The sequence below is a fragment of the Phyllostomus hastatus genome, unplaced genomic scaffold, assembly GCF_019186645.2.
Source record: "Phyllostomus hastatus isolate PE091 unplaced genomic scaffold, TTU_PhHast_1.1 phas_scaffold_46, whole genome shotgun sequence".
NCBI lineage: Eukaryota > Metazoa > Chordata > Mammalia > Chiroptera > Phyllostomidae > Phyllostomus > Phyllostomus hastatus.
The window spans coordinates 4,323,864-4,343,603 of record NW_025334032.1 but is presented as its reverse complement, the minus strand read 5'-3'; the positions used below and the strand labels follow the sequence as shown (position 1 = coordinate 4,343,603).

Sequence of the window (19,740 nt, the reverse complement as noted above, 5' to 3'; positions counted from 1 at the left end):
TGGCTACTAAGCTCTATAAGACAAATAGTCAAGCTGTTTGTACCTAGCTTTTCAGTTAATTAGACAGATATTTCTTCTGGCTCAGAGGTGCTATGAAAAAATTACTAAGATACTAAGAAGGTTGTGAAGGAAAAAGTTTGGTACCTCTGCGTTAAGACAATCCCCAGAACCCTAAATCCTCACCAACAGAGCTGGGCTAGTAAAGTGGTGCAGCCTCCAGAAGGACCAGCCCACTCAGGCTCCTCTTGAATGTGGCCATGGAGGACTACGGAAAAGGTAGAATCTTCCAAAGAACAGAGCCAAGTGTAGCACCAGTGGCTGACCCAGGCAGTCCTCCTAATGCCTTATTTTCCAGGAAGATGCACAGTTGATCCTTGGAAAACTCGAGTTTGAACTGCATAGATCCACTTACATGAAGATTTTTTTCAATAAATATTGTAAAATGTATTTTCTTTCATTTTCTTTTATCTAGCTTACTTTATTGTAAGAAAATAATATATAACATACAAAATATGTGTTAATCGACTGTTTATGTTATTGGTGAAGCTTCTGGTCAATTGTAAGCTATTGGTAGTTAAGTCAAAAGTTATGTGTGAATTTTCAACTGCACAGGGAGTTGGCACCTCAATTCCTACATTAAGCGTCAACTATATATTACAGATTACTATTTCCTGCTTATTTCCCTTTCCCCCCCTTTCCATGTGAGTTTTTAAGGTGGTTATCAAAAGTTTTCTTTTCCATAGTATATAAAACACATTAAGGATGTTAATACTTACCATTTAGATATAGATTGCTGGCCTGTGAAATGCCATGTCCAGACTTGACAAAGAACAATGCATATTACCCAGAGCCCCTAAAATAGTATGATCTAACTAAAGGGCACATGGGCTCCACTTGCTTTGGGGAAGAGATAAGTACATGAATGGATACACATAGGTTGACTGTATTATGTTGGGAAGGGTACAGAAGAAATTATACATATGGAAAAAGAGAACAAGTGTGTGCACAAGTGTATGCATGTGCTGGGCAGCCAAGGGGTGGAATGTATCAGGACAGTCTTCTCTACGTTGAGAAATTGCCTCTTCCACATTGCATGCTATGTGAATTGGACTGTTTCCTCCCTGTGTCTTCTTGTCGTCTGGTCAGAAGAATGCAGATAAACAAATCTGAGTTCCTCCATTATATGTGGCATAGGGACACTGAGTAAGAGAAAGTCACTCTCTTTTCTCTAGGATTACAAGGACCAAATAGAATGACTCTTGACACCACACAGAAAACCTATGTGAGGATAAAGCCACACAGAGCTGGCAGAGGAGAAGCATAGAGGAGAGGCATAGAGAAAGATACAAGGTCTGATTTTATTATTTAACCCTCCCTCCTGGATTTATCCAAGCCTGATTCAACCAACCTTGGATTCTGTCACTGAATTAAAATTTCCCTTTTGTGCTTATGCAGGTTTGAGCTAGGTTCCTGTCACTTTTACTCAAAGAGGTCTGACTGATAGTATCACTAACACAGGTTCTTAGGAAACCAAATAAATTGGCTGGAAAATCAATGTATGAGACTACATGCTTAATTTTTTGCAGGTGAAGCCTTGATGAAATGGTACTGTTTTCGTCAGTATTTTCAATGAGGGTTCCAAGAATACTTGGTTATTGCATTCAGGAACCAATGCCTGTAACTCATAGGTACATTTTATCTTTGTGTGGTTATATAACCACCTTTATGCACATAACTTCCTAGATCTCCTTGAAATGAAATAAAAATAATTTTCCATGATTGTCTTCCTTGTCAGAAAGTAGGGCCAAGGACTTTTAAGAACTGGTGCTGCAATTTTTGTAAACTGTAGGATGGATGACATCACCCTTCTGGGGATGATTTCATTTATGCCCTTTCTGGATATATCTTCAGAAAGCAAACTTGCCCCTGGAGGGAGGGAAATTCACACAGCTTGATTAGTCTTTGTATACTGAAGACTTTATAAGCTGATTGGCAGGGTCAAGGGGCCACTGTTTAGAGGGGGACAGATAGTGTTAATGGGCTCTTTGCCAAACAAAATTGTGCGTGAGAATTTTTCTAGTGAACCCGTTCTAGAGCCCTCTTCTGCACAGCCTAAACTTCTCTAGTGAGAGCCTCTGGAACTTCCATACTGGGAATGTGTATCTAAAAGCCGCCTCCACTGCCCTCGCCCACTTGGAATCTCAGACCCTAGTCCTCCTGGTAAATTTCACCTCCAAGTACAATGACACTCATGGATGAAGGAGGCACTAGAGAGAAAGACAGTCCTTATTAAATAAATCATAAACTTTTGGATGAAATGAGTATTTATTATTTTTTAGGTACTCCCAGCTAAATATTCTGAACTCTTTTCTGGCAAGTTCTTCCGTGTATTCCAAATAATTTCTCATCATTAGAAATATTTTACCAAGCAAACACCTGATTCTATTCCCTGCTTTTGCATTCAGTTGTCCAGTGATTGGAGATTAGTGCTCTGGTTTCTGTGGGAGATAACTTTAGAGACTACACCCAAGGAAATATGAAGCAATGCCTTTTAGTAGAAATGTGAAGTATGTAGCAAGGTCCACAGGCTTTGGGAGAGGACAAAGGAAGCTCTTGCTCATGGAGCTCAGCCTGGAGGAACCAGTTACAGGGGGTTGATCAGAAACACATATACATAAAATGTACAATAAAATGAGTGTGTTATGGGTTGAATAACGAATGTCACCTTTCCCTAGTTCATATGTTGAAGTCTTAAGCCCCAGTATCTCAGGATGTGATTGCATTTGAAGATAGGGTCTTTAGAGAGGTAATAAAGTTAAAATAAAAGTCATTAGGGTGAGCCTTTATCAAATATGGTGTCTTTAAAATACGAAACCAGGACACACACACACACAGAAGACTATGTGAGGACACAAAAGAAAATTGGCCAACTATAAGCCAAGGAAAGAGGCCTTACAAGAAACAAACCCTACTGATACCTTGATCTTGGACTTCTAGGCTCAAAAACTGTGAGGAAATAGATTTCCAATATTTAAGCCACCCCACCCATGGTACTTTGTAATGGCAGCCTGAGACATTACAAAGCCATGCGGCTGCAACCAAAACTTAGAGTGATGTTGCTGTGACAGCTTGTGCTCTGAGCATTACACCCACAAAATGAAATTGTCTTTTCACCATTCCACAGTGTAGCTGGATCTTTTCTGAAAGCTGTAGCATACATTTCCTTGCTGTCACATGATCCAGCTATGATGGCACATGCTTCTTTATATTGATCTTAATAATCTGTCTTCTTCTTTTGCATCTTTACCTGCTCAACACATGCAGAAATTTGTCAAGCCTTCTGTTACTTATCCAAGCTACTCATATTTCCCTCTTTAAAGTTCACCATGCAAGTCTCTTTCATTAATCTATAAATTTAAATTGCTAATGTGCTACTTGTCTAGTGGTTCTTTATAACGTGGCATTTGGGGGTGTTTATCTTTTCAACTCAGAAGTGAAGAGAGTGATTGTTGGATTCTTGTTTTTGGCTGCATTCTCAGTTCTGCTGAGGCTATTAGCTGGCTTAGGGGGAGTCAATACACAGGGCTCTATATATGGAGGGGCTTTATACAGGGTTATAGAAATATCCTTTGTGGTCCCAAATATGTGTCAGAACCCAATTCACATCTTTAGGTCAACATAAAAGACAAAAAGGGCCCCAGGGATGAAAATAATTCCATGGGTTACTGTCTCCATGGAGACCAGGAAATGCATAATCTCTATGGAGACCCTCAAAATCACTCCTTCTGAAATTACAGTAGTATACGATCTTTTGTAATTATAAGTTGAAGGCAGAGTAAAAATGACAGGAGGAAGAGGATGAAAGGATAACCCCCTTCTTTCCTTAGAAATATAATTATTGTGACTCTAAATTTAATCAGTTGTGTTATTGTAAGATTCTTAAGTTAGGATTCTGGGAGGATAGGATAAGAGGCATCTGAGAATCTAGTATTTATATGCCTAACATTGGACTAAATGTCTGACATGCAGTTGGCTTTCAAAAACTGTTAGTGTATGATGAATGTAATGAACATTTGGGGCTCAGGCCCTGTCTATAATCTCTGCTCTGCTAAAACAAAGGGAGAGGGCCACTGTCCTGGGGATACTGGGTAATGTCTGTATATGACTGAGTGGAACACTAACTTCTATTTTCCTTCTTCCCTTTCAGGGAGAATGCTGTTCAGTAGTACAAATATAGTAAAAGGAGGAAATGAAGTTCAGTTGTCGTGAGGAGATAAGCAGGGTATATGGAAATAGACCAACTAGTGAGTGCAAGTCAGTGTCCAGATACATTATATCCCACTGTAACCCACATATTCTTAACTTTACTAGCTTCCAGATAAAAAAAGGGACTCGGATTACTTTTTATACCTAGATTATGATCCAATGCCTCCTGCAGCTTATTTGTTGGAAATTAGCTCACTGCAAAAATAGGCCCCAGTGTTTCTTTAGTTTCCTATGGTAATGCCTTAGATCAGTATCCAAACATTTCTATTTGTCCTGTTTCTTCCTCATCTTGCTGCCGTGTTATTGCCCTGACTGCGGACCCTAAGGAGAGACATCTTATAATGATTTCTACTGGCTGACTACTGCTGACAAAATCATCTTTACTTCCAGAGATAGCCACTGCTAAATCTTGGTTTATATAATTTCAGGTTTTTCTGTTTATAAATATATACATAAAATTACACATATAGGTACATGATATATATTTAAGTATAACTTCATATACATGAAGTAGCTTGAGATCAGACTATATTGTTTTGTACCCTGAATTTTTGTCTTAATCATATAAAAAGAAAATATTTTTCCATACTATTTTTAATGACTATGTGGCACTCACTGTATGAATATACCATCATTTGCTTTGGTAGTGTTTTAATCTGTTCTCATTTTTTCCCACAATTATAAATATCACTGCACCGCATCTTTTTATATCCATTCTTACGCACTTTTTGGTTGTTTCCTTGGCATATGTTACTATAAGTAGAATTCCTGGGTCGAATAGTATGAACATTTTAAATATTTATGCTCTTGCTTGTTTTGCTGTTCATCTCCTATGTAACCGTTTTTCAGGTACACAAAATTTACACAAGATGATAAACTAGGTAGCAGGGTTCAAGCTTTGCCATAGTCTTCATAGTATTTGGGGCTGGCACGGCTTTAGTGAAGTTAGTGTAGTACCAAGTGACAACCATGAAGGTATTTGAAGGTGTTCTGGAGAACCCTGAGGAAAAATTTGCGTATTTCTCAAGGGAAAGCAGGTATTAAGTTTTAGCATCCATGCTTTGTGTGATCCAGAGCACGGGAGGGAACTGAAATTCTGAGTACAATGATCTCAGAAAATAAACAGTCCTTATCCCAGTGGAGGACTTTTTAGAGTTTCCTCCAATAGTCTGTAAACTCTTTGGGGCTCATTTTTTGCATGTTCACCATCGCACAACAATAGTACAACATGGGCGCTCATGGCATCAAGGAGGTATCAGCGTCCCAATAATTTGACCTACAGATTAACTTCACTGGCTACCACTCTGTGGTTATAAATAAAATACTTTCTGAAGGCAGCACTGTCTCATTCCATCTTATTTCTTTCCTCTGTAGTTGGAAAATAGAGGAGTAAAATGTGGAGACAGTACTGCTGCCCATAGTGGGGCCTCGGCTTTTGTAGGCCATGGAAAGAGAGGGAGAGGGCTGGGGAAAGCCTAGACTGGCTTCCTTCTATTGTCCTCCCTTCCTCCTCGCCCCTCCCTCCGTTTCCCCTTCTCTTAGTGAACTCTCCCGCTTCGGACCAGAGCCCAGAGGCCATGGAGTCCCCCCTCACTTACTCCTTGGCTAAGTTTACAGAGCCTAGCATTCCAGGCGGGGCTATTTTCAAGTGGAAAAAACACCAGGCATTACCAGCTCTTGGTCTTTCCCCTCTGTTCCCTCTTTGGCTTGGTTGGAAACTTCACAGAGACCCCGAAGCTCCGCCCAGGTAGTTTCGAACCCGCCCTTGCCTGCGGCCCCGCTGGGCGTTCTTCCTCCCGGTATCTCCGGGCCCCAGACTGCCCTCGGGGAGGTCGCCCAGACCTCGTTTCCCGGCGGGGAGGTAGGGAAGCGTGGGCTTGCTTGGAGGAGAGGAGGAACATGGTAGAGTAAGAGTTGGTGCTAACCGCTCCCCCCTCACCAAACTCCTTAAGCTCCCAACCGGGCCCGGGCCGGGTACCCACTTCTCCACGCAGGGAGGACACCCAGTTGAGGCCCGCTCCTCGCACGCAACTGCCTGCCTCCGCCCTGCTTCGCCAACTGGGGACGAGGGGCAGCTCGCTAGTGACGCTCAGATTCCCCGCCAGCCCCTGCAGAAAGCAGCTCAGGCTTCGCTAGGCGGCTGCGGCCTACAGCGCCCGGAGGCCGCGAGCCTCCTCCCCCTACCGGAAGCGCGGGGCGGGGTCCCCGGCCAGGCTGCGGAGGCGGGCGCGGGGTCCGGGCGGAGGCGGGACGCGGGACGCGCTGGGCGGTAGCGGGCTCCGCGGTCTGTGGGCGCCCACTCAGGCTCCAGGCTGCCGGGCTCCAACCAGCAGCAGTTGTAGCGGAGGCGGCAGCCCCGCGCCCCTCACAGCCACTCCCTGGCGCTGTGAATGGAGATACTGTCCACCACTTGCCGCTGAGCCACCGCTTGGCCCAGGACCCGCGAGGGCTTGGGTGGCTTCAGGCTCTGGCCGGCTCTGCGGAAGCCGGACTAGGGCTTGGCCGGCTACCCCCGCCGCCCAAAGGCTGCGCGTGGCTCGCGGGTCTCGTCGCTAGCGTAAATCCTCGCAGCCCGGCCGTCCCGTCTCAGGAAGTAGCCGTCCTGACCGCCATGGCTCACTCTCCGGTGCAGTCGGGCCTGCCTGGCATGCAGGTAGGCATGAGCCGGGCCGCCGAGGGCTGGGAGCGGGGGTTGCGCCGGCCCGGGCGGAAGCGGGGAACTTGGTGTAAACACGGCCCCCCCCCCCCACGTTGCCCCTCCCAGGGTCGCGCCGACCTCCGGCCGCTCTCCCAGCCCCCCAGGGCATCCTTGCGGTGTGCAGCGACCAGCTCTTGGGCTTGGGGGTGGGGGCAGCAGGCGCCTGAGGCCGCGGCCTGGAGGCGGCCTTTGCTATTCTAGAGTCGCGGTGGTCAAGGGAGGATGTGGGGTGCCGGCCTCCTAGCCCTCGCCGCTACCCTCTTCCCCCACTGTCTCTAAGCTGCAGGCCCAGCGCTGGCCCCAGCCCGGAGGGAGAAGTGATGTGGGGAAATGCCTTTGGAGGCCCCTGCGCGATCTCTGGGCCCTGCGTGCGGGCGGGGGTGGAGTGGGGTGGCCCCAGTCCTCCGCTCGGCGAGCCGGCTGCGAAGTTAAGAGGCGGAGAGGAGCGGGGTGCGCGCCGGCACAAGTCCTGAGCCGGGCGGGGCGGAGAAGGCTGGGTAGAGTGGAGGAAGGTGTAACTGCCAGCCCCACTTACAGCGTGTCAGTTTCGCGCGTTTCCTTTTGGTGTAGACTGAGGGGAAAGTGTGCGAGACTTTAAACCTGGAACAAGGAGTCATTCGGACAACTTGCACTCGGAGCCTAGGCTGACCCGCGGGATCCCGGGGTTTTTTACTTTGAAACTTGATTGGATCCAGATGAGTTCCTTTCCAGTAAACCTCTTTAGTTGATGCTTTGTGGCATCTTGGCCTACCAGTGACTTTTTTAGAGGGTGGGGAGAAGTTGAATTTCAAATTTACATGAATGCATTAAAGTTTTTCTTCACTTGGGACTGTTTTTCGTCCTTTGAAAAAATAAAACCTCCATTCTTGGCTAGCTTGTAATGTTTGTAAGCGCTTAAATGGTGGCAAATGATTAGGATTAAAATCTCCCGATGCAGTTAGGGTTTTTCTTTAAAATTTTACTTTCCCACTGTAGCTAAATGAGTGAGCCTAAGAAAACAACCACAGTATCCAATTGGATTATTTATCTTACAGACATCTACCGGCTCATTTTCTCTTACCTCGCTTTTGAGGGCTGAGAGGAATACGGCGGGCCTCTTAGAAGTCAGGACTCTGTTCCCCTCATCTGACACAGATCATTAATTCTATTTTTTAAACTATGAAAAAACTGGATTTCATTGTTCAGGTTTGAAATAGAAAAATAGTGACATAATGTAGCCAGAATTTTAGTCCGCGTTTTTTTTTTTAAACTCCTCCATTGGAGTAGCAGTTAAAGCTAGTATCTTAGGAGTGTGCTTCATGAAACACTGCCCTTGAATCTCATCTAAATAGTTTAAAAACTGAACAGGCATTTGAAACCTAAGCTTCTGCTGACTGCTAGGCAAAAATCAGATGTAGTTTCTTGGTATTTCTTAAAGTTTTTGCTTTGGTTTGGTTTGAATTGGAAGGCAGTGTGAACTGGGTGAAAATTATCCCTGACCAGGAGAGTAAAAAGGCCCTCTTGTCATGATTTTAAAAAACAAAACAAAACAAAACAAACCCAACCCAAACTTTTACTCAATACTTCCTTTAGACTGACTTTTATGCTGTGTTAGATTGCAATCTAACACACATAACTCCTTAGAGTTCACTTCGGTCTTGGTGGAAAGAGAATCAGTTTGAAGAGGTACTTAAAGCCCCACTAGCTGGTGCCCTGAAGTCAGTATCAGATAATTACTAGGCGGTTTCTAGTCTTTACTTTTTTTGTCCTCACTTTTTTCTTTAAGAGTGTGGACCAACACTTTTAAATCTTGGGAAAACATGAATTTTGTTTAATAATTTTGCCTTCCAAATATGGTGTATTTCCTAGATAATGGTACAAGGGAACGGTTTCTATTTTGCTTTCTCAGTATAACAGCTGATAAGTTTGCAGCTGTTACAGTTTCAGTGGTGCTAAGGTGACTTCTGACAGTCTGTGATACTATATTAGTATGGTACACCTACAAACTGCAAAATGGTTTCTCGTGTACCATTTGGGGAAGAACATTCCTTTCTTGCCCTCACCCTCCAAAAAACCCCACAAAAAACAAGAACATTTATTTTCTTTGAATTAGTAGCTGCTGCTGTCCAAGGGAGGCTTTCCTTAGAAGATTAAGTTAGAGGCACACCTGCCTTTGACTACTCTCCGGGATAAAACAGAAGCACTAACCCTTCTGTGCCCTGTCCTGATACATCTCACATCCCTTCCATTTTTACCCTCTCTCACCACATGACCAGGGCTCACAAGGGTTTGGCCTAACAATTTCAGAAAGAGCAGAATAAATTGGTGGCCTAGGCAAAGATGCTTAAAAAATAAACCTGAATGAAACAGCCGTTTAGTATAAACATCATTTTTCACTGTCTTGCAAAACATTTTTGTCTCTTGATTCTTACTGGTACCACTCAAAGCATGCTGTTTTCTAAATGTGCAAACCAACAGAGACTAATTGAACTAACCAAGGTGAGGTATTGTTATGTGGCAAATTTGTGACTTGAAAACCAGATTTTTTCCTACCTTCAAGAGCATACTCCTAACCATGCTGTATTACTGCTTTTTTATTAGTTTTACATAAATTAATGTTTAATTCTTTCCAACTTGGGTTTGCTGAAGAAATTAGAAATGTGGCATTGATATTTTGTTTAGTCAATAAACAGTCGTTATTGAATGTACCAGGCCCTAGGTAATTAATGACTGTAAACCTGAATAACATCATTTTAAATAAATGTTTAACGAAAATTGCCCAAAAGCCTTTTCTTTTGTACCTCCTACACCCCAGTTTCATATTAACGAAGGGGGAAAAATAGAAATCATGAACTGAGTGTAATAACTACAAATAGACAAGAAGAAATTAGGTTAATTTGTGGATTTAACTATACCTTGTTCTTCATTGAACATAGTGGCATTTCACTCAATTAAGATTAAAAGAAAATCAAACTTCAGTTGGAGGCAGGTGCACTCATCAGCCTATAGTTTGCAGTTATAATTTTAAAAGAAATAGATTTTGGTTTATTTTTACTACAGAATTTTATCAGTCACTTTAAACATTTCTGGACTGTGATCCATATAAGAAATATATTTTACATCAAGACCTGAAACAAAACTTTTAGAAGACAGTCCTAATTATTACCTGGTGAAGTAGTTGTGTGATGTATTTTATTTTTTAAAAAAAGCTGGTTGCAACACCAAATTGATTTCATACCTGAGTGGTTTTGACCTAAGTTTGAGACACTGATTAGCTATGTCACATGTGTAGTAGGTCTTGAGATCAGTTAGCATGTTTTGAGGATGCCATAAATTTAAGATATTTTCGTATTTGAAAGTATAGACACTTTAGAGGAATAGCTAGAAAATTGAAAGTTTCTAGTGGTTAGCATCATACTTCCACTTTTTTAGCTGCTTGGAGAAACCTTCCCCTGAGAATGCCCCTTTGTGTGGGGAAAGAGGGAAAAACATTTATTTAATGGCCAGATTGAGTGCACTGGGAACCTCTTTCAAGTGTTCTTGCTTACCTTGGGGAAACCTGTGTGTTCTGCAAAATCTGGGAAATGAAGGTAAACAGAAGGACAGCTGGATTTAATTGTAGCTTAAGTGCTCCTGTCCCCCCCCCCATTGTCACATTTCTGTAGGGTTTTTTTTTCCCCTGTTTCCATGGGAGAGGCCTCCCCATGTTTAGCCTGTTACCATCTATACTCAAGGAAAAGGTTGGCCTGTTAAAGAGTGTGGACCTCTAGGGTGTTTGTGAGATTGAGGTTCTAAAAAAGCACCTTAAGGAAGATGTTGAACTGTAGAATGTGGTCTGGTGTCTTAGAACTTTGGGGATGGGGAGCTTGCATTCATGCAACACATTTGTCTCTGTGGTGTCAGCCGCCGTGGGAGGTATAGGTGATAAACTCCTTTGGTCCTGTCCTCAGGAAATCAGCAGCTTAGTGAGGGCTGATTTAAATGAGTAACTGAGGTGCACAGAGAGCAGAGGTGTGTGGTTGAAAATCTGGCTCTTAGACCTGGGAGTGGAGGGGCAGCACACGCCCAGGGAAGGGATCCTGTGTTCCCAGCTACAGTTGGGTAGCATTGTTAAGTGTCCTGTATATACTTTAGGAATCATGCTTCCTCCAGTAGAAAGTGTGAGGAGTTGGATTCTGGGGAGTGCTGGGTGCCAGCTTGGAAGGTAGTGGTAGCACTTTAGGTGAGAGAGGAACCTCAGGAAAGTGGGAGTAGGGGCAGAGGAGACAGTGGTTGGAGGTCCCAGTGTCAGCAGAGTAGCCTTGGTGGACCTTTTCACAAAGTTCACTTAAACTTTGGTCATTTGAACTCTCAATGAACATTTTGTAGTCCTTTATTTATTGTTTTTCATCCCCCTTCTTTTGACCCTTTTTGTTGTTTTATGCTGGAGTAATAAGGAAAATAAAGGTACATTTTTCTGTAACTATTAGTTGCTTAAATTTTTTTTTAATATGTATTTTAATACTTCACATTCCTCTTTTCCTCATCACAGCTTAACAGTATTAAGAATTTGTTTTGCTTAATGTATTTTGGGGGTGAGAGTTGTCAGAAGATTTTTAAAAATTAAAATTAAAAACATAACTTGGAGCATTCTTGATACTTCTGTTTCACATAGAACCAAGTCAGCTTCAAGTACAAATTGGTCAGATTAGATTTTTCTAGGCAGCTCATGTAGTACAATTCCAGCAGAGAGTTAGGGGTAAGTGGCAGCGATTGTCACTGTATTCCTGTTTCTTGTAATTTTTTTGTCCTCATTTTTGAGCTATGGCTCTAATGTGTGGAGCTGAGCTTACTTATTTGATGCAGGTTGACACTGCTTTTCAGTTGAGTATTTTTCTAAGACCTTGGTTCAGGATGTAGTGTGAGTGGTTACTGAAGAAATGAGCCTCTGGTTGCTGCTGGTTTCTATGGAGTCTGATGATTTCTTGAGAAACATGCCACTTCACCCTCTATTTGAGTGATTTCTCCCAGTGATTCACAGTTGCTGGCTTGGAAACTTGGTACCTGCAGGAAATGGACTACACCCAACCAACCCTTCTGTGGGTTCTTTTTTTTTCTTTCTGTTTTAGCTGAGTATTGTTATCATAATTGGAATCTTGTGGCAGGAGTACAGGAAATAGAAGTTGCTCTCTGATAGTCCTCTCTTGCTGCTTCGAGTCAACCACTGTCATTGGACCTGTCATTTCCCATAATTCACGTTTTTGCATTGCAATGCATTTAAAACTCTTAATATCAAATGCTTTGGGAAAAATAAAAACATGGCTATTGCAACATCTGGCTCCTGGGGGTGAACATGGAGTTTCCTAATTTAAAATTTGGCTCCCTGGTTTCCAGGTCCAAGATTAGAGAAAACAAAACAAGATGTACCTTTGCTACAAAGTATGAAACATCCCAAATTGTGGATTACAAAGATACTCTATGTATGCACCCCTGAACAAGCACAAGCACAGCCTTGACTTTAGGTACCTTTTATTGTGTTCTCATGAGGCTTCTTGGCCAGCAAAAGGAATCCTGTATGTTCAGCATCCTATTGGTATGTGAGTAAATCGTGAGAATGTTTCAAGTTTTATGCTGATTATCAAATATGTACCTGGTGTTTATCTTCCTGTTATTTTCAGTCTGTTTTTAAAAAGACTTTTCTGCCTTAAGATTTGAAAGAACCATATAGACCCAAATCCTTTTTAAATGTTTAATTATTTAGGATTTTAATTTAGATTTTATTAAAGAAATTATGCATATGTGTTAAAGAATCAAATGGTTTCATAAGGTTTGTTTGGAAAGATAGCAGTTACTTGTCCCTTGCCTCCATTTCCTCCTCCCGAAAGACAAGCCCCTTTGATCTCTTAGCTAATTGTTGATACGCCTTTGTTTATAAAGAACATTTAAAAAATTGGTGGTGCTTTTTTTCCTAGTTTCAAGCATTATTTCTGAAGATAAGGATTTAACTTCTTGCCTCCTTCACTCTCATGTTACCTCCCCTTTCCCTCCCCAGAATAGTTAGTTACATTGTAACTTTGGTTAGATAGCTGAACAATTACTGTGACAGTGTAAACAGTATTCATAGCCCAGCTGTTAGTAAACCAGGATTACTTTTTAAATCTTTTTTGAAAGTTGTTTTTTGGTAATGTACTTAGCTTTAACAAAATAGCATAGATTGGGTGGCTTAAACAACATATATTTCTCACAGTTCTGGAGGCTGGGAAGGCTAAGATCAAGGTGCTTCAGTGTCTGGTGAGAATCCTGATTCATTGAAAGTATATTTTTGAGCCCTGGCTGGTGTAGCTCAGTGGATTGAGCGCTGGTCTGCGAACCAAAGGGTGGAGGTTCAATTCCCAGTCAGGGTACATGCCTGGGTTGCAGGCCAGTTCCCAGCAGGGGGTGCATTAGAGGCAACCATAAATTGATGTTTCTCTCCCTCTTTCCTTCCCTTCCCCTTTAAAGATAAATAAATAAAATCTTTAAAAATAAAAAAAGAAAAAAGTAACTGTGGGAGTATTATAAACTATTATTTTTTTTTAAAATGCATTTTTGCTGTGTCCTCACATGGCAGGAGGGGCAAGGAACTTGCTAGGGTCTGTCTCATTTATAAGAGCATTAATTCTAATCCTCAGGGCTCCATTCTCATGACCTAAACACCTCCCAAAGGCCCCACCTCCTAATACAGTGACATTGGGGGGTTAGGTTTCAACATCGAGATTTTGCGGGGAGACACACAGACATTCAGTCTGTAGCAGTACTTATCCAACTCCCAACTTGCACCAGTTGTTGAAACCCTCTCTTGGGAAGTGCAGGAAGAGCAGACAGGCTTTCTGCAGTTTTACCTTTCTACAGAAGGCTTCCCTGTGAGCCTGTGTATCTGCTTGGTACGGATTGGTGATCTTCCACACTTGGTGCACTGCTGGCTTCCTCTGTTTTTGTCTGCCAGATTTCTCATGCTGCTCTCTGTTGGATGTCCAGTTTTCTGTTCCCTGTCATCTTTCTTGGTTTACATCATTGTGTTGGTGTAACTACTTTGCATTGCCTTCCTGCAAATGGAGTACATGGGAGACAGGTTTTTGAGGCTCTACATACCTGAAATTTTCTTTCTCTTTTTTTAAGAATTTATTTATTTACTATTACAGAGAGGTGGAGGGAGGGAGAAAGAGAGGTAGAGAAACATCAATATGTGAGAGATACATGGATTGGTTGCTTCTCAGTTGCCTCTTGCATGCCCCAAACTAGGGACCTGGCCTGCAGCCCAGGCCATGTGTCCTGACTGGGAATCGAACCAGCAGCCTTTCGGTTTGCAGGATGGCACTCAGTCGACTGAGCCACACCAGCCAGGGCTGAAATTTTCTATATATTTCCCTTCCATTGATATTTTGGTATGCAGTAGAGTCATAGGGTGGGAATTATTTTCCTCCAGAATTTTGAAGTCACTTCTTCACTGTTTCAGCTTCCAGATGCAATGCTACACCAATTTTGTAGAATCTGAATTTTTCTTTTCTCCTGCATTCATGTTACCTCCCCTCACTGTCCTTGACATCTTTATATAGGGGTCTATTTTTATTTTTTGTGATAGGTACTTTGTTAGGTCCCTTTAAGTGGTCAGTGCAGGTCTTTTTTGTTGATTTATTTCTTGGATTCCCCTTCCCTTTTCTTTGTTCCCTCTTAAACTTTTATTTTTTGGGTGTTGGACCTTCTGTACTGGTCTTCAAATATTCTTACCCTTTTAAACCTAATCTCTCTTTTTTCTTTGGCTTTAGTGATTATCTCAACTTTTTCTTCTAGTGAGTATTTCATTTCTGCTCTTGTTTTGTAAATTCTAAGAGCTTTTTTTGGTTCCCTGAATGTTCCTTTGTTACACTGTTCTGTTCTTGTTGCAGTTGAAATATCTGTTCTTATCTCCCTGAATATATTAATTTTGGTATTTTTTTTCTCCCAGTAGAGTCTCCCTGCCCCGCCTTTGGTAGGTTTTAGTCTCTATTGTTGTGGTAGAGGCCACCTTCAGATGTCCACTAATATGTAAGAGTGGGGGACTACTAAGATGGTTAGAAATCTGAGCTCTTGAAAGGGTTTTTAGCCCTGGCTGGCGTAACTCAGTGGATTGAGCGCGGGCTGTGAACCAAAGTGTCGCAGGTTCCATTCCCAGCCAGGGTACATGCCTGGGTTGCAGGCTATAACCCCTAGCAACCGCACATTGATGTGTCTCTCTCTCTCTCTCTCTCTCTCTCTCTCTCTCTCTCTCTCTCTCTCTCTCTCTCCCCCCCTCCCTTCCCACTCTAAAAAAAATAAATAAATAAAATCTTTAAAAAAATTTTTTTAAAAAAAAAGAAAGGGTTTTGTTTTTTGTTTTTTTTTTAACCATACTTTTGTCAGGTGCTCTTACTGGACAGGATAGTTGAGGAATGGCTTATGTCCATTTCTTTCTTTCTTTTTTTTTTTTTAAAGATTTTATTTATTTTTAGAGAGGGAAAGGGAGAAACATCAATGTGTGGTTGCCTCTTGCGCGCCCCCTACTGGCGACCTGGACTGCAACCTAGGCATATGCCCTTAGATTGGGAATCAAACTGGTGACCCTTTGGTTTGTAGGCCCGTTCTCAATTTACTGAGCTGTACCAACCAGGGCTCTTTTCATCTTTTTATGCATTTCTGTTTTCTGAGGAAGCCTTTTCTGAGGTCTTCTGACCTGCTCCCATCTGGACTGGTTGTCCTTGTTCACACTTTATATACCACTCAGGCTGATGCCCCTTCTCTGGCCTGAGGTGTCATGCCCACCTGAGTGCTAGATGGAGGGAAAGGACTGAGTGTGGACACAGTGTCTTATGTAGCTTCATTCTGTTCCAGAAACCCTCAGTTTCCTTTCCAGGGAATATGCTTTCAGTTGTTTTCTTGATAGGGAAGGCATGAAGCAGTTGCTTGGCTTTGAAGGGTGGGGAAAGCAGTCAGAGGTATCAGATCACTTCTTTAACTCTTCCTCACTGTAGGTGCTCCCTTCCAGAGGTTCCTGTGCTCAAGTTCCTGAGTTTTGGGGATTTGCCACTGCAAGTGAAGTTGATTCTCTGCTTTTTCCACTTGTCTTTTAGCATTTGTTTTCTCTTCTCTCTTGGTACACAGAGATTTCAGGATTAATCAAAATAGAAGGTCATGCTCAGTGTGCTCTCTACCTGTAAGTCGCTACAGATCAATGAATAGAATTTGAATTCCAATGTCAGGATTGTTTGGGCTTCATTGTTCCCTTCTGTGATTGTGCCTTCTGCTTTCTTTCTGTAAGTATACAGGAATATAAACATATGCTTGTTTTCCATATCTCTAATAGTCATGGACCTCCACCTCCCTAACTTGAACCGAGAACCTATTTTGTCTTGTTTACTGGCCCCAAGATCTTGTGGGCACAGAACCAATTTAGGGAGCCCTCTTTGGAGAAACATTTGCTTGAGTTGAATGATGTTTTGGGGGCTCAGGCCATGGTCTAGAATTGAGTGCTTCTTGGGAGGATGGTGAGGGCAGCGTCAGTCATGGCTGTTATTTTGTGGCTCTCAGCATAGCACTTGAGCGCAGGTGCACAGCAGATGTTGAATAGCTTTCCACGGTGGGTTCAGGAGCCTGTGTGGCAAATTCAGTTTGCCACTTGTGAGAAGATAGTGGACTGAGGAATGGAGAAGAGGTATCTTGGCATGTTTAGTGCAGAGCACAAACTTGGTCACTGCACAGTGTTGTTCCTTACACATGTGACATCTGTGGATGAATGACTCAAGGGAGCAAGTAGAAACAGGGAAAGCTGTTCTTTGGGAGACTGCCTTAAAATGTTATCTGACTTAAGTACAAAATACTTTTTTGGGGGGTAGAAATTTACAGTAACGAACCACTGAGTGAAAATGGAAAGTAATCCAGAATCTGGGATTAGCCAGCAGCTATTTTAGGCAGAGTTTGTAGAACTGTAAAATCATTTTCACTTGTGGTTAATTCAGAGTTGTTAAATTGGTACCTGAACTCTGGATGAACTGAGACTCTGCTGAAGAGAAAGATACTATTTGAAAGTTCCTTTACTGTGTTCATGTGTTTTCATTGTATCAAACATTTCTTGAGAGGTAATTTAAAAAAAAATAGAGACCTCTGGTCAAGATTGTGGCATAGGCAGAAATCGCTTGCCTCCTTGCACAACTATGTCAAAATTACAGCTAAAATAGAACAGCCATCATTCAGAACCATCAGAAATTGAGTAACAACTATGGGAATAAAGAAACCATATCCACCCAGACTGGTAGGAGGGGTGTAGACATGGAACAGGCTAATAATCCCTCACCCCAGTGTGGTGGTAAAGATTCGAGAGAGGTATCTTGGGAGCCAGCAGGCTCAGCACCACACCAGGCCCCCAGCCCAGGGTTCTAGTGCCAGGAAGATAAGTCCCCACAATTTCTGGCTGCAAAACCCGGCAGGGATTGAGTCAGTGGAATAAACTTTCGGAATCCCAAGCAGATCCTCTTAAAGAACCCATTCAGGGACTCATCTACTCACACTCACTCCCTCTGACCTCTAGCACTGGGGTGACAGCTTGAGGAGCACCAGTAGCCTATAGGGAGAAACTGAAGTGTCTGGCATTGTGGTGAACAGAGGCCATTGTTCCTTTTCTAAACCCTCTCCTCACAGAGCCTGCAGGCTGGCGCCATATCTGAGACTCAGTCAGCCCGGCTAACACTGTTTGACTAACTTTGGAGATCCCCAGAGACTCAGCCCTACCCAACTATGGGCCCACCCCTGCTGCTTTTCTATATGAATAATTGGTCTTGGCTCTTCCTTCCCAACTTCCTAAATCGTATCAAACTAGCCACAGCAGGTCTCAGTGAGCCCAAAGCCAGGCACTAGCAGAAGCTGGCCTGGATTCACAGTTTGGCTTTGCCTGGGAATTTCTAAGCCAAGCACAGGTAGCCGCCATCTCAGATTCCTTCATTCAGTCATTCATTCATTTATTTATTTTCAGTTTTTCTTTAAAAAAAGGTTTTATTTATTTGTTTCTAGAGAGAGGGGAAGGGAGGGAGAGAGGGAAAGAGTCATCTATGTGTGGTTGCTTCTCATGTGCCTCTGACTGGGGACTTGGCCCGCAACCCAGGCATGTGCCCTGACTGGGAGTCGAACCAGTGAACCTTTGGTTCACAGGCTGGTGCTCAATCCACTGAGCCACACCAGCCAGGGCTCAGATTGCTTTATAGCTCAGGTAGCATGTCCCTGGGCAAAACACAGTTGGAGGCTGACCTTGGCCTGTACCACCTGGGAAACCCCAGGTCCAGTGTACCCAGTGGACAGCTGCAGACCACTTCAGAGCACTGCCACCCTGCCTCTCCACAGCTGATTTTCCACATAGGGTGGAGGTTGGTGGTCAGTGGTCACAGCCAATCCTTGCAGCTGACTGGTCTGGCAAATCCCTCCCATTGATCTGTCAGCAGCAACCAAGGCCCAACTACAAGAGGGGGTATACTCAGCTCACACGAAGGGCACACCTCAAGTACCCAGCTCAGGTGATATGGGTGGCTGTGCCACTGGACCCTACAGAACACCTGTTACATTAAAACACACTACTAGACATAGAGTCAAAGCAGTTGTACCTAATACATAGAAACAAACACAGAGAGGCTGACAAAATGAAACAAAGAAGCATGACCAAAATGAAAGAACAGATCCAAACTCCAAAAAAAGAGCTAAATAAAATGGAGATAAGCAATCTAGCTGAAAACACTGGTTATGTAAGAGGGTGCAACCAGGGGGCCCCCACAAGAAGGATTTGTAATGGGGTCCAGAACTCAGGGTGTCCAGGAAATATTAAAAACATGGGATGTCTTCATCCCCACAAGTCTGAACGGGGGGGTGGGACACATGGAGCAGGACCATTGAGAGTTGTTTTGCATAGCAACTGGTTTCATAAATATGTTAAATAGCTGTGGCCTTGCTCTGAGCCAGGGAGAAGGGAGCAACTTCCACCCAGGATGTAACTGGGAGGCAACTCGCTCTGGTTACAGAGCCTGTATAAGAGCTTGGAGATTACTGGCTCCACACCACAGGGCCATGCCTGCCCGGACTTACCATGGCAGCCCAGAAAAACTGGAAAAATAATGGGAATGCTGGCAAGTGTAGCCGATTGTGCAAGGAGTTGGAAATGGGGCTGCAGAGGATGATTGGCACTGGGATTTAAACCCAGGTGCGGCAGCCATGACAAGAAGAATCATGTGGCTCTGGCAGGGGAGAACCACGCGGCTGTGGGTCTCCCTTTGCCACATACCTTAGGAAGCCAGAAAGCAAGATGTAGAAGTGATGCAGAGCTCTGTCTTTAGCTTTTTGAAGAAGGCAGGAGAGACACTGCGGGAAGGAAGGGGTAAAAGGACTGGTGGGCCACAAGGAGGTGCCATGTGGATTTGTATTAAGAACTGGAGATCCCAGCAACACAGCTGATGGTGCTGGGAACCGAGGGAGGCCTGCCAGCCAAACGGATTACTGGGAAGAGCCGGGGGCTACCTGAGCCACAGACTTCTATTTCTTTTCCTGAGATACAGTACCCCAGACTGGGCAAAGGGGGGAAGGAAGGACTGTGTGTGTTTGTGGGTGTTTTAAGGGACTTTGGAATTTTAATGAGGACATTAAGTCATTACTCTTAAATCTGTATAACTTTTGAATAAATAATTCCTTTCCTTTTCACCAATCTCTAACATGGAGAGCTATAATTCCCTGGTGGTGGGCAAGGCGAACCTAGTACAGAGGACTCCAGGAGAAGGGGGGTCCATTTGGTA

General features: G+C 43.4%; 1 protein-coding gene across 1 annotated transcript in view; it reads left to right on the top strand.

The window, feature by feature from the left end:
* Positions 1–6,135: 6,135 nt before the first annotated feature.
* STK24 (serine/threonine kinase 24) overlaps positions 6,136–19,740 on the top strand; it is a 130,952-nt gene continuing 117,347 nt past the window's right edge. The window contains exon 1 of the mRNA XM_045821581.1: positions 6,136–6,919. Coding sequence (XP_045677537.1) covers positions 6,878–6,919 — 42 coding nt within the window. The 5' untranslated portion in view covers positions 6,136–6,877. The remainder of the gene's footprint in view (positions 6,920–19,740) is intronic.